This window comes from Falco rusticolus, chromosome 4 (assembly GCF_015220075.1).
Source record: "Falco rusticolus isolate bFalRus1 chromosome 4, bFalRus1.pri, whole genome shotgun sequence".
Taxonomy (NCBI): Eukaryota; Metazoa; Chordata; class Aves; order Falconiformes; family Falconidae; genus Falco; species Falco rusticolus.
Window position 1 is genome coordinate 67,089,504 of NC_051190.1, and position 15,098 is coordinate 67,104,601.

At 37.6% G+C, this 15,098-nt stretch overlaps 1 protein-coding gene across 3 annotated transcripts in view; it reads right to left on the reverse strand.

Annotated features, from left to right (window-relative positions):
• SVIL (supervillin) overlaps positions 1–15,098 on the reverse strand; it is a 74,214-nt gene that overhangs the window by 22,470 nt on the left and 36,646 nt on the right. For 2 of the 3 annotated variants that reach the window (XM_037387177.1, XM_037387176.1), the window contains exons 16-17: positions 10,619–10,748; positions 85–232 (exon numbers count right to left, since the gene is read on the reverse strand). In XM_037387177.1, coding sequence (XP_037243074.1) covers positions 85–232; positions 10,619–10,748 — 278 coding nt within the window. Of the gene's footprint in view, positions 1–84; positions 236–10,618; positions 10,749–15,098 lie in introns of all 3 variants that reach the window. The other variant, XR_005104145.1, reaches the window with a different exon arrangement.

Here is a 15,098-nt window from a genome sequence, read left to right on the forward strand (position 1 = left end):
TTTCGGCATAGCTTTAGCTTGACTTTATTTTGACTAGACAGATAAGCAGTGGCTTACTTATATTGGGATCGTTTGATCACTGACCTTTTTTTACCATTCGGCCAGCTACAGTGAACTGTGTGGAATCATTGGCTGCTCCTTTACCCTTGGATTTCCAGGCCTCTTCTCGAGCTGTAATCAGGTGTTTCCTTTCTTCAATGGTCATTTGACTCTCCTGGTTATCTGCCGTTCTCTGCTTTTTGGGGGGAAGAGAGAAAGATGTTTAAAAACAGATAAGCTGACCAGGATATAGCTGAACACTGGCTTAACATTTCAACTGCCAGCTGTAGAGGGAAGAGAACAGGAGAACAAGCTACTGAAGTCAAGTCACAGACACAGCTTTGTGACCCTGACATGCTTCATTGCCTTACTGCCCCACTACACTGTGAAGATAAGGTTTTGTTCTACGCTCTTTGACCTTTTCTGGAAACTACCAGCCAAGGCAAATGGCATCCCTCTAAGCAAAGCAAAACATTTACTCTGTGTATGATACAATCTTCCAGACCTTGTTCTTTTGAAGCATGACTTGCTACAACAGTGAGATCACTAAACTGACTTTTCAGCTTATGTTTTCAAGTGTACAAATCTGCAGGTGGCACAGAGAATAACAATGAAGTACTGCAACTTCAGCTGGTGATTTTTGTTTTTCTTTTAGGTCACTCGCAGCTTTTCTTGCTTGCTTTAGATGTTAGGAGCCAACAGCTTGAATAAGTAGAAGCAGCTAGGAGCACTATCTTAGTGCCCTCCTAACACAAAAGATTGACGACAGGACATTAAGTAGGGAAGAAACTGAATTTACATACTCTGCTGGAGCTAAGTCAGGCCAAAGAAATACGGCTTCAATGCACTTATCTTAAAAAAACTAGCAACATTTCAGGGATTATACTGCATAGAAATCAAGCATAAAAGTATTTTCAGTGCATGGGAGTCAATTCTAGAATTACTTTGAAGTTGTGTGCTATTTGTCATTTTTCTTTACAACCTAGCTGCTAGAATTGAAAAACCACATGAAAATCTAAAGCTTTAGCACAGCTCTAGCTCATACAACCAGAGTAGAAATGAAGAAGTACGCAAAAACTTGTGAACATAAAGTAAACACTCTTCTCCTTTCAAGAGACAAGGAAGAGATAGAAACCCAGATATTCTTATTTATTATTTTCTTAAAATCGACTAAATAAATCAGTCACTTTATATTAAAACTATTGTGGCTGCAGGGGACACACTGAAATAAGAGATTTCATAGCTTTCAGCATTTACCAGGAGCATTATTCAGCCAGGACAGTAAAGACAAGAAGTGGCTTGTATAAGGACTAGGACACGAGAGCCCTCCACTCCTTCCCCTAGTTCTATGCATCTCTGCAGCCTTCTGCAGTAACACTTGCCGTCAAGTTATTAGGAAAGATAGCTGGGCAGCCAGATACAATGACTGCAAGTCATGATAATCAAGATAAAAACGTCTGATTTTTCCCTAGAACAATGAAACATTCACTAGAAATAACAAGATGCAAATCTATTCAGTATTGCTTTGTTGGCTGTAAAAGCCTCTGAATGCTTTAAGGAACAACACTGCAAGTAATCTCTGTTCACTTCCCCCAGTCTCTGCCCTTCCAGCATCAGCACGGCCACCCCTGGGATGAACAGCTGGTAATAAAAAACCCACAGCAACATACTAAAGGAGATCTGGGCAGGAAATTAATAAATACCTAATGAAACCACAAACAAAATTTCATATACAAAAACTTTTAATTTAGTGAGGATGCAGACTTCCATTACAATATGAGGGGAAGTAACAAACAGGGAGGAAGAAGTGGAATCATATGGATTCTTTCATATGTTTTGGTTGGTTGGTCGGTTTTGGTTTTTTTAAGTGACAAGGGGCTTAATTTTGAATTTTGTCTCCAGTGAATACCTGAAGCTTCTGAGTCTGCAGAGCTACTGGAAATTCTGAAAACACAGACCTGGAAAGCTTGTGTGTTAATCACTACACATAAATTTTAAGAAAGATCATGAGTAATTCTGGAGCTGTGTCAAAGGACAAAAGAGAGTAGCTGTCTAACAGCAGAAACAAGTATTTTTTAAAATGGAAGATTTCAACCTGATCTATTGGGCAAAACATCTTTGGAGTTCCTACCAAAAAAAAAAATAAATCAGACTGGATGTATATGTTACAAAACTTGGAGCAATTCCATATTAGATCTCTTCCTAACACATGAATACTCACAGCTTTGTCTGTTAATGAACAAATGAACTAAAAAAATGATAAACTGAATTGACATCAAGCAATCTCTAACCCCTTTAATTTGCCATAACAATACTGATGAAAAACAAAAGTATCTGTGATCATTAAAAGAAAGAATAAGTTTCTATAGCTGGAAAACTAACATAAGCCAATGCAATTATCAAAAGAAATTTCACGAAAAATACACCTGGTAATTGGGAGTAGTTTAGAAAGCTTTTGCAAATATCAAATGGCAGCATTTATGGAGGAATGAGTTGGTCAAGGCACATTCCAGTTGTGAGAAAACATGGCAAGAAAGGTAAAACTCAACAAGCTTTTAATTGCAAATTTTACTTCCAGTTTGAAAAAAAAAAGTAGATATATCTCAAAGAGGAATAAATCTCAAATACACAACTGTGACATTTTGATAAGGGGAGCTAAAGACCCCAATAAAAACAAGAATTGATGTATCAAGAATAAATAAAAGCTTAGGAAGACAACAGCTCCAATGCATTTTTTTTCCATTAAAGAAAAAAGGTGGTTAAATTCAACGAAATATCCCAATTTATTATGAAAAATACTTCTGTGTGTTCATTGATATCTCTTTTTTCAGACAAACAATAAATTCCTAAAATGAAGTGAAACAGAAGAAGGATCAGAAGAACTGGCATCCAACAATGTGAAATGAGTAGAATAGGAGATGCCCCAAACATGAGCAGTGAATTTAAAAAAAAATTTTAAACCTTTGAAAATGGGAAAATGCATAGGACTGATAAAAGCTCAGATGAGGACAATATTTAGAAGAAGTAAAACTAAAGCATTTAAGTACAGGTCATACAAGCTGTGTGTTGTTCCAGACACTCATGGAAAGACTGCTGTAAGACAATCAATGAAGAATCAAAGCACAGGAGTGTAATTAATGCCATTCTGCATGGCATTATGGAAAATAGGTTTAATCAAAATGGTAAGTTTGATGAGATCAATTATGATTAAATATGTTAACACAGTTACCTCTGATTTCTTTAATATATTTGACTTAATCTCAGATGACATTCTGAGGTTTTTTTGAGCAATATAAAAATACCAGTGCAGCTTACAGGCTGCAAACTAGTTAACTGAAAAAAAATTTCTAAACAGAAAACAGCCATGCAGTGATCTCATTCATCCCAACTTCGATCAAAATGTTTTCATGCACGTGGAAAAAAACACATAGTTCTGCTAAGAAGAGACCCTCAGGATGACACCAACATACAGACGAGTGATGAAGGTAAAGGTAAAGGAGAAATAATCACATAACGGGTAAAAAAAAAAAAAGGGTATCAGAAAAATCTCGTACACCAGGGTTTTAAGAGAAATGTTATTTGAGAAGGGAAATAAGCAAAACCCAGCTGGTTCAGAAGACAGATGAGAAAAATTCCCCTGCAACAGTTGTTCTCAACAAATAACCTGTACTGCAATAGCTTCTCCATTTCCTGCCTCTACACTTCTATCCAGGATGCTGACGATTTTGCAAGGTTTCAGGAAAGGGCTAAAATATCCACCCCAGATTAAGTCAGATGAATATTTATTTCTGCTGAAGAGGGTTGAGAGTTAAGTTTTACCCAAGAGTAATTACACATTAATTACTTAATATTGCAGTGAATTGTCTTTATTTTTTCTAAACTGTATGCAGTTTAGAATAAAGACTGCCTATTTTTTTAAATATCTGTTTTTAAGTCTGAGAAGGAGTTACAGACATGATGCAAGAACAGTCAGAAACAGGGATTACTTTTCCCCAACTTTTGGCTAGAATGGATGATGAAATGTTTATTTCTAGCACAACAACACATTTTTTGAGGGTATGCACATGCGCTCCGCTGCTTTTGCAGCACCCGTTCAAGCTAAGGAAGGGCCCATATCTAGGCAGCATTCCATTTTGTACCCTACAATTTTCCAGTCCAAGCAGTGTCCTCTTTACATCACAAGAGCACAACTGAGATTCGTCTGTTAGCATGCTGCTTTGTTGTCTGGGGTTTTGTCTTTTTTAAATGCAAGAAATAAGAGAATTCATGGTTTTCTATGTTGAAGATCAAGACTGGCCCTACCTGGGGGAGTCCAAACCAAGAATGAACAGAAAAAGTATACTTTGCAAAAGGGAGATCCATTTAAAACCAATGTTATGAATTATATAAAAGAAGAATGCAGAAAGTATCTATTCACTTTTTAATACAACCAACTTTTCTAGTTTAGGCTCCCATGACAAAAAAAGCACAAGAAGAATCCAACAGTTGTACAAGTATAGAAAAGTTTCTGCATTGTTCTCCTCTGCAACTTTATATGGGTCTTATTTTAAGGAGAAAACTCAAAAGCAAATGCACGGCTTTCTGTTCAAAAGCAGTTTCAACAAAATAGAACATATTCAACTCGTGTTTCCTGCAAACAACAAAACGATTAATTGTGCCAGAAAAAACCCAAACAAATCTGTATGCACCTTGAAACTATACCAGAAAGAAGCAGCCTTCTAAGAGGGCAGGCTGTAGCTCACCATGATCGATAGAAAGGTGAACACTTTTTGGGCATTCCTCTTTTAAAACGTATGGGCCCACTGAAGGACCTCTTCTACTGGAGGTGCATTATGTTATTAAGACTATATATTTACCTTCTTGATACATAGAGCTTGAACTCTGTCACAACAAAATGAATAGGTTATCTTGGGTAAATAGTAATAAAGCTATATTAAATCCAGAGCTTACAGAGAAGAGGTAACACTAATGTATTTCAGTGACTACCCCCAAATTTAATTTTTAAATAAAAAAAAAAAAAAATCAGAGTAAAAAATCATCCTCAAAAACAGCTATGAAAGTGAATGTGGAAATGGTAAGCAGTAGTCAAAATTTTAACCACAGTTCCAGTAGCCTCTACCATAATCATCATCCCCTGTTTCAGCAGTGAATACCTGCCCCTTGGATGCACTGCCATTATGCATGCTGGTCAGAATGCTCCCCACATGCGATGTACACCGTGTTTTGTGGGGGAATGAAGAACCTAATGGATTCCTTGGAGTAGTACAACCACAGACCTGAGCTGGGAGGTAAGGGACAAGGAAGTGTAACAAAGCAGAATTAGATTTGCATAGATCTGTTGAGACCTTCCAGTGAACTCTCCTCGTTTTCTCATGTTTTTCTTCAACTTGCTCCTGCCTTTGCTATTTTTACCTCTGATCATGTGAAACAGGCACTGTTTGCTCAGATCAAGATCCAGTATTCTACTCCTGCTCAAAGACAATTATTTTATGTAGCTCTAGCTGAAGAAAGTTTATATTTACCATTATCTATTAATTCTCCATAAGTAAGTCTTTCAAGTTGCTTATGACAGAATTGCAGAGGTATGGACATGATTTTGAGCAACGCTTCACAAGTTTCTCTTAACATTTACTGGAACAGCAGCAGAAGTCTATTCCCAAGCAAACACAAAGTTAACTCTGTTGCCACAAGTTGCTTTGGGAAAGTGCATTTTAAATCTGAATGTAGTTTTCTGTCTTACTCCTCCCTTCAATAACTAAATAGGAAGTTTATACAGCATTTCACCTTCTACCTCCAAAGATGACGTCCATCAGAAATCAGAGAGCTTAATTCTTTCAAACTAGTACTACAGACCAGGGGGTGTGGTGGCAGGGTGGCGGAGGGAGGGAGAGGGGAGCAGGAAGACAGGACAGTCAGAGCATAGAAGCAGGACAGGCGAAGGCAAAAAACCTTTAGACAGGTACTAGGGAAAAGCCCTATAGGAAAGTCACCTCTGAACAAAAGCAGCTTATTTTATAAAGTCAATAAATCAGATGATTTTATGTGTTATGTTGTATATGCACATTACTTACAGAGAAGTCAGGGTACACAGCATTTATTCTAATATAAATGCTGTGCAGTTACATATTGCTCCTTTTATATACCCGTTTTAACAACTTCCAAGTTTTCAGTGTTATAATGAATGCAATAATGTCTCCTTCATTGACTTTATCATGTATATAGTCTTAACAGATACAGAATTTTTAGAAAAGAAACACTAGCAGAATGTCTATTGAAGTGTACACAGCATACTGACATAATACTATGTTTCTTTAAAGCAGCATTTACTAAGATGGTTAATCAGATAAGAGGATTATTAATTTCCTATGTAAAAAAACCCCAAACCCAACAAACTGCCAAAATGTGCTTACTTGGAATTGTTGAGCATTTAAATTGTGCACACTTTTGCTCACCTGATTAATAGGTAGAAAAGGATGAAATTTATGGAGAGCAGGTATAACAGGAGAATAAGTAGAAGCATATACAGGTTCCTATGACAAGGACAGAAGCAAAGCAAAGGGATTAGAAAAGAATCGAACTATCAGAAATGGAGATGGAGGGAAATAACTCATCTTCCCCTAATTTCTTAAAATGAGGTAAATCAGAGTTTTTTAATCTTCTAGAGATGTTTTCCCTATAGGAAAGCCAGAGATCAAAAATGTTGTCTTAATACAACAGCATGTTTACCGAAGCAATTTCATGCAGGAATTAAACAAGTTAGTAACAATACCACTATGACTCAACACAGAACAAAACAGCACACCCAGAAGATCCACTTTTTGTATGCTGGCAGTTTTTATGTGCCTGTTTTCATGCACCATTACGTTGATGAACATGTCCACCACAATGTGAATAACTCTACTGCAAGTTTAATCAGACCCTGCTAAATAACAAGCCATCTATTTTCTGGATGAAAGCAAAGAATGCTTACTAAAACTGGGATACTCAAAAGCCATCTGGAGGGAATTGCTAAGCCCACAACACTCAGTGAAGGTGAATTCACAATTCTAAACAAAGCCTGCAAATAACCCCTGCCTCAGAGCTGGGCTTACCCAAAGCTGATTAGACATGGCTTTATCATCTCTAATTCTTCTTCCTTTTTATAGGTCAAAGCAAATGTGGAACATCACACAGGATATGGGTAAATGCAGCTTGTTAGAGTGCCTCAAAATGAAGCCTAATTATTAGTTTCAGCTTTGATTAGAACCGTATATGAGCACTTGGATGCCATATATGCAATGGATAAAACTATTACCACAGCAAGAGATTAATATTTTGCCTAAAGGTCACTTTTTAAGGGCTTACTCCCTTTAAGATTTTTACACACTTCATCTCTGAGTAATTCTGAATTGACTACTCAGCCCTAGCCTTTAACACCAGTGCTGAGCTGCAATTTGAACTTGCTATAAGAATTAAGTACATTTCAAATGACGTTCACTGCTTTAATGCGACTGCAATGCAGCTGGTAATCACATTAATCAGGGACTGTTAAAAATGGCTGACTATAAACTGGGAATTTTCATTCCAGTAAATCTTGCTAATTTGATACTAAGGAAAGATTATAAAGTTATTTCATTTGGCTACCCATGAAAAAACCCAACAAACTGGAAGCCTTCCATCCAACCTGAGATGATAAATACAGATATAATAAATGCAAACCATTTTTCCCAAATAAAAGGGATTTTTTTTCCCCAGTAAGACATTCCTCAGTGTACAGTTGTTCCCCTGATGTTAGAGCTATTCTTTGAATTGTCCAAGTATGCTTTACTGTACATATAAATAACTCACAGCTTCTAACAAATTTTCCTCCTATGTGCAGCAATCATCAAAACAGATGCTGACAGATGCTGGACCTCCAAGTAAATCTCAACTTTCCCTCTCATCTATATCTCCTTGAGTTACTTCCTTAGTCCCCTTTTTCCCCCATTTGACATTGCTCTGTCAGCTTTTCCATGAATTTTATGGGTTTTCTACAGATTAGCATACATATAAATGACTATAACACATTTGGAGAAATATCTCACCATGCAAAAAACGTGCCGAAGCATTTCGACTAGAAGTTATGAAACAGCACTATTTAATGTAACTATCTTATTAAAAGAATAAATCTTTCAACTTTTGTTGTTTATAAGACATCTAAATGCACTCTACTAAATTTTATTTTACACAGCTAAGCTTCAATAATCAAGTCTCCAGAAGAAGTTAGATAACCTTTTAAAAGAAAAGACACACACAAAAGAAAACCTAAAGACGTGTCTGACTATGTTAACAGGAGTGACATACTGCAACTAAAAACTTAAGGCATTATTTTGAACCAGCAAGGCATGACAGAAGTTTACACACCCTTGCTGTCAATGCATGATTGCATGTGTGGAAATTGTATTTTAACTAGCTCAAAACACAGTAATCAATACAATTCATACGTTTTTATTGCAATCCAGCAACAGAGACTACCCAGATTCTTAAGTACACCATAGTCTCTACAAACAGAGACTTCAGTGGCACACTGCTTGATGGTCCTCTAATAGCCATTACATCGATTAGTTATCAATAACAGCATTTTCAGATTTAAGGGCAGCTGACATGGTGTGTTATAAGTAGTGTGGTCAGTTAAGTGAAGCTTCACATTATTTATCATGTATCACATAATAAATCAGCATCACAAATACCATTACAGTTCAGGGAGTTGTGTATCTAATAAGACTAACGTTTTTTCTTATACATCCAAGATTTCACCCATTGGCAGACATGCAAATCCTTTGATTTAGGCTCTAAAAAGCCAAGTGCCAACATGAACCAATAGAGTGGGTGACCCAGTGTCACAGAAACTCCCACTGCTAGCACTGTCACTTCAAAGCTTGTACCCTTCAAGCACTTCATGCTCGCTTACTTGCTTTAAAAGCCTAACTTGTGCTATGCTGAATGAAGCTGCTGCACATGGTAACACAGCAGGGAGGATATGGGTGCTGGGGAGCAGCAGAAAGAACAAAGGTTTTGTCTCTGCCTAAATCTTGGCAGCTTCTTAAAGCTTTTTCTCAGCCCCATTGTCTTTAGCTGGAGTACATTTGTTATCTGATCTCAACAGTTGTCATTTCGGAGCCTAGCTTGTTAAAAATGTGACCACAGTTTTGCTTTCCTCCCTGAAACTATTTTTGCTTTAGGACATCTTTCAAACCAGCAACTGGATTTCTGAGCGAGTCCACAGGGCAAAACCAAAACAAAACCCATAAACCAAACGCAAAAATAAGCTTTCTTGTTTTTCTGTCCAGTTAACACACAACCATTGATGAGTCACACGTTAGGCACATATTTATCCTCAATAATGACAGACTGTGTAACAACTCCTTACTTCCAATATACTGATGGAACAGAAGACTTTTTGGTTTTGGTGACCTATGCTATTTAATTCAAGCAGCATTCTCACAACTGAATAATTGAATCCAAAGGTTTCTGTCTCCACTAGTAGAATTTATAACACAAATTTTATCCTCACTTGTTCTCTGAGAAAATACCCCTTCAAAAATTAAAAGGCTTTTGAAATAGCCTATTTTATCTGACTGTCATTTTCAAAATAATAGATGCAGAGGGGAAGCATTAGTCCTGTAGTTTAAACCAGCAGTCCATTTTGAAGCAAATCTCCCAGTCATTCTTATTTTGTGTGCTTTGGTTCACACTGCAGAATGTACAGACTTTTGGATGAAACTAAGCCCTGAAGCACAATCCTGGATTCCCATGTAACACCACGGCTGTAAGGCAGTCAGGCCACAGGAGCAGACTAAATTTAGCCTGAAGCAAAACTTCACTGTGAAGCAAAACAAGCAAGTATGGCATGGATAGCAGATCCTCATCCATAACTGTTCTGCTTTACAGACCCACTCCTGATGGGCAACATAACTTACACATGTATAGACATAGCCAGAGTGTGCTAACAATGTGGACTTTCCTCTACACCCTTCTACCCATCTCCCACTCTATTCACCAACACTGACAAAACAAATAAAATCCTTGTCCAGATGGCTTTGGCTATGACAAACACCAAAGATCATGGAAGATAACCAAAAGCTGAATGGCTCATGAATGCTCTGGTACCTGCATTTCCTCAGTGTTTCCAGGATCCAAAATTACTGCTCAGAAAAAAAGTATATGCACAGAGACAACACAGCTTTAGGAATCTGAAATTTTTACAAGCTCACCCATACTAAAGAAAACACCTAGACTTAAAGTTTTAAGGCAATTTCACTGGAGGAAGAGGCTTAAATCATTCTATCAGTAAAATTTCCAGAAGCCTTACAAGGATACTTACTGGTTCATAATCTGCTAATGTAAAGATACTAACCAATAGTGTATGTCCCAAGTCAGTAAAAACATTCTTGTTTAAAGAGCTCTCACGTTGGGAAAATTGTTATTTAAACAAGCCTGACAACAAGAGAAATAGCAGAAGCTAGTAACTAGTATTAGGCGTGCCTGTCTAGTTGGATGCATCTTCAAAAAGCTGAAGCATTTCAAGCAAGACGTTTTTTCCAAACAAGGATAGAGTTACCTTCTTCAACAGCTGCTCAACTTCTTGCATCTGCGCACTACGATCAGTAACAGGCACTTTTGCATACTCTTGCTTTTTGCTGAGCCTGCTCTTCCAATCTTCTTCACCACTCTTCTTCAGCAACGCCAACCTAGAAGAAAAAACATGCCAACAGGTAGCTTTAAACACTGCACTTCTCATTATCCTCAAAAGCTACCCTTAGTGTTTCACTAATGCTGCATTCAAGAGAATTTGAAATTAAGTTTACTAACATTAACTGTAGTTATTTACATTTTGCACATGTATACCAAATTCACAAACGAACATCAAAGCCTTTACTGAACATGTTGAATGGGAATTCATCTATCAAAACACAGACATTTAGATCTGAGACAGACACTCCAGTTAATTTGTATGGTCAGTGGAAATTGCCAATACAGTCAAGGGAGACCAAGATTCAATGCAGATCCTCCTAAAGTAAACATACAAATAGGTTAGATTTATCACTGCTTTTTTCCCTCCCCTTCCATCGATAAGGCATAGAGAGTGACTAGCTCAGCTATGGATGCTTATGCTGTAGATGTCCAGAGTTAATAAGAAGAATCCTACATTTGGTCTTTATTGTACTCATTAAAAAAAAAGATTTTAAGATTTATTTTCTTTGAAGTCCAAGAAGAAAGAGGTCTGTTCAGCAGGCACACACCAATTAGGTCTCATCAGGCACATCAAATGACAACTCTGCAGTTTCTGCTTTCACTACAACTCCTAGGGATCACTTAGTACCTCCTTGCTTAGCTCAGGCATTGCTGTGACACAGATCAGTAGTACTAATGTACTAGTAAATTGGTGCTAACTATACTACAACTGTGAAATCTATGTGCAAGATTCAACTCATGTAAAGGATGGCTGATATTTAAAGTGTGGATTACCATTAATCTCAGGTAAATAGGATCTTTTAAAAGTACTATTTCCTAATCTTGAGCAAAATTCTAAATATAGCACAAACGGACACTGACTGGCTCTGGTGGGGACAGCATGTAGATTTATTTTGCTAAAATTAGAACCTGTTTGTCCATACTAACCCTGAGGTGATTAGTTTTGAGGGTAGGGGAAGTCAGTTAGGAATACAAGATCTACACAGGCATGATCTCACTTTACCTTCCTCAGAAATTAGTATTTGTAGGAATTGTCCAGGCTTCAGAACTTATCCTTAGTAATCCATACAACATGTATCTGCAGTACTTGTGCAAACAGTTGCATCGGTCCGCTAAGTAATTTTTATTCTAGTTGAATTAAGTTTTACTAAATAACTTCCTTTAATCTAGGGCATTTCAGTAAGGATATACAAAACCCTTAACCCTAGTAACATTTTAACAAGTTCAGTAGTTAAACCTATTTTGACCACAAGACATGGAGATTTCTCTCTAGAGATGTGATTACTGTTACACTCACAGTAAATCTTGTCTTGAAACTCTGAGAAGGAAAGGATAGGACTGAATAGGTCTAGCTAGAAGCCAAGTTTCAGGCAGCTGCTTCCTGCAAAAATCCAGGGGGTGCAACCATGCTACTGACCTATTCAAAGATGACCAACTGGCCTTAAGGCAGTCATTTGAGAAAAACTGAGAATGCAGAAAACAGTAAATCCACAGAATACAATGGCAGCAAGAATGTTAGTATTCAAGAAAGCAGTTACTTCCTCTCTTCCTGGCCTGGCAGGCAGTGCTGGCAGGCTTCATATTGCCTAGTTGCTTCATACCTCACAGCACAGGACGAGTAGGGGTGAAGAGGACTCACAATAAGGAGTTGAGGCCATAGTCATTGTTTCCAGAATGCATACAAGATTTCACTGCCCAGAACTAATCTTCTGGAGTGCATCCATGCATGTGTGAAACTGTGGAGGAGACCAAGATGGGACTAAATTGCCACCATGCAGTTGAATAATCTTCAGTAGTTATGTTCTCTCAGGTCAGCTTTGCTTAGAAATGATCTGATAATTGAAGCTGAAAGGCATTTTGGTCAGTTGTGGCCTGAGATGGGTTTGTTTTGAAAAATGTCTCTAGCTGCTCAGCATAGCAGGCAGAAAAAAAAAAAAAATTCTCTTTTTTTAACCTGATATTACTGCAGAGTATTTACCCTAGACCTTTGCCCCAAACAGCTTGGTTGATCAGGAAGAGAACATCTAATTCTGATTATGCTTCTGTGTCTCTGAAGACTTTGTTTTGCTTTCTCCTGCCATAAGGATGGATTCATACTAGCCCTCCACTCTTCACTGGTATGAAACAACTCCTAGAGTGAGAACACATTTGTCTGTTTTGAGCAATGAAATCACCACTTAAACTAAACATGTATGCCCTGTATGCCATTGAAAACTTGACTGATGTGTAAAACCTAAAGCCATGAATTACTTTTGAACAATGGAAACAACAATAAAATTAGACTGCCCAGACTGAGCAACAACTGGAGGGCACCTTTCTGTAAGAATAAAGATGCAAGAACTACCGAACTGGTTCACACAAGCAAGCCTACCAGCCACAGTAGCTTAACCCAAAGTAGGCAGAAGTTGATTCTTTGGAAAGTCTGCAAAAATGAGGCAATTATTGGGTCTAACCCTTGGATTTGTTTAAGGCCTGCTGCCTAGTTTCATTGCATACCTTTAGTTTTCTGCTTTTGATAAATATTGAATAATCATTCATTATTTGCTTTCACAGTTCTGTTCGTACTACTTTTGCCTTCAAAAGTTCCCTTCCTGATCGGAAAAAAAAGTTTTACTCTTTCCTTGAAAGAAAAAAGCTGCTTATATATCTGCCCATCTTTGACAGCTTGCTCTGCATCCTTCTTTCACCTACTACTGAGATAGAATATCCACCATCAAGATCAGAATCATCGTCATCCCAAAGGTGTCAGGATGGGTTTAAAGCAAAAGCTTTCACCACTGAATGCAAAATGTTGGATTAATACTGAAGGGAAATAGAAACAAGATCTGAACAATGGTTTTGCCTAAATAAGGAGCACTGTATGAAAGGCCTTGGCAAAAGTCCTTGCAAAAAATGTCAAAAATGACACATCTTTCTTCTGTGGCAATATTTTAGTATCTTAGCCGCTAATGTTACCCTCAACACAGATTAAACTGGACACAGGTTTGGCTTTCACACATACTCCACTGGCTGTACTTGACCAGGTATTTTCAACTAAATCATAAATCCTGGAGGCTAATATGAGATAAGTAGCTACAAAAAGGAATCTGATTGTTAAAAAGAGTGCATAAAATCACCATAGTGGGGACTAGTCTGCCTAAGAAAGTCTTGCTGTGGCATCCATACATGAAACAAACAAACAAAGAAGTTTGAAAATTAAGTTTAGGCTGGGCTCTTCCTGAGAAGGAATGAATGATGGTAAGAGATTCACCAGAAATTGGAGTTATCTGTAGGTTTTTTGCCAACTTGTAAAGCAGACCTGATAGGGTGGTGTTCTAGCAACTTTGGTCTTTATAAATACACAAAGACAGGTAGTTACACACAACTGATGCTCCACTTGAAGTTCTCCCAGACATTCCTCTTCCTGAAGGCAAGACAATTAAAAAAAGCTTTCCACCATTCATATACAACATATCAGTGGACTGGCCTAAAACAAAACACAGCCAAGACTATCCAAAGATATAAGACTCTGCTCCCTCTCACGTCCAAGCTGTATGTTTACATAAGAGAGGATACATGTCTTTTCTTCCTTGAAAAATCATTATTTTCATTCTTCCATATACTATAGGTAATTTTGAAATGCCAGGCATGCACTCACTTCACAAGGATAATATTAGTTCAGTAAAGTAAGTCTTTGTGGAAAATCACTTTCATCCAGACCAGTATGCATGCATCCTGCCCAAATATCATTACATCTGTGGAAAAGCTGTTCTTCCATAAGGTGAAAGAATGTCTGACACAGCCAGAAAAATTCACTGGATGGGAAGATGGAGTTAGTGAATGTAAAAGGGGAAAAAAAAAATATCCAAAGTGTAATAGTTAATCTTTAGCAGAAATCTTCTTTGAGGTTTATGAATACTTGGCATCAGCAATAGCCAAGCAAAGAAAATAACTGGTTGTAGTTTTTTGTAATTCTGGGCCAAGAAATAGACTACTGAGGTATTTTGGAAGGCTAAAACATTTTGATACCAATTCTGCCCTTTACAGACATTTGTGGAATCAGTATATACAAATTCCTGACAAAGCAGCAGGTATTTTCTTTTGTCAGCTTTGGGACTGACTAGACAGTCTTGGAGGCCTAACGAAAGCAATTCCAGACTGTGCGACTGATAGTCCTTAACATCAGTTCCTCAAGAGATCAACTCAACTGAAGCATTAAATTTAGGACTGAAACAGCTGCTAATACTTGGATCTTCCCCTCCCTCCAACCTCTTTTTCCTCGCTGGGATCAGGGAAGGCAGATAATTTATCACCTATAAACCAGAAGTTACTGGTGTTAAACCTCACCTGTGCAGACAGTTGACATA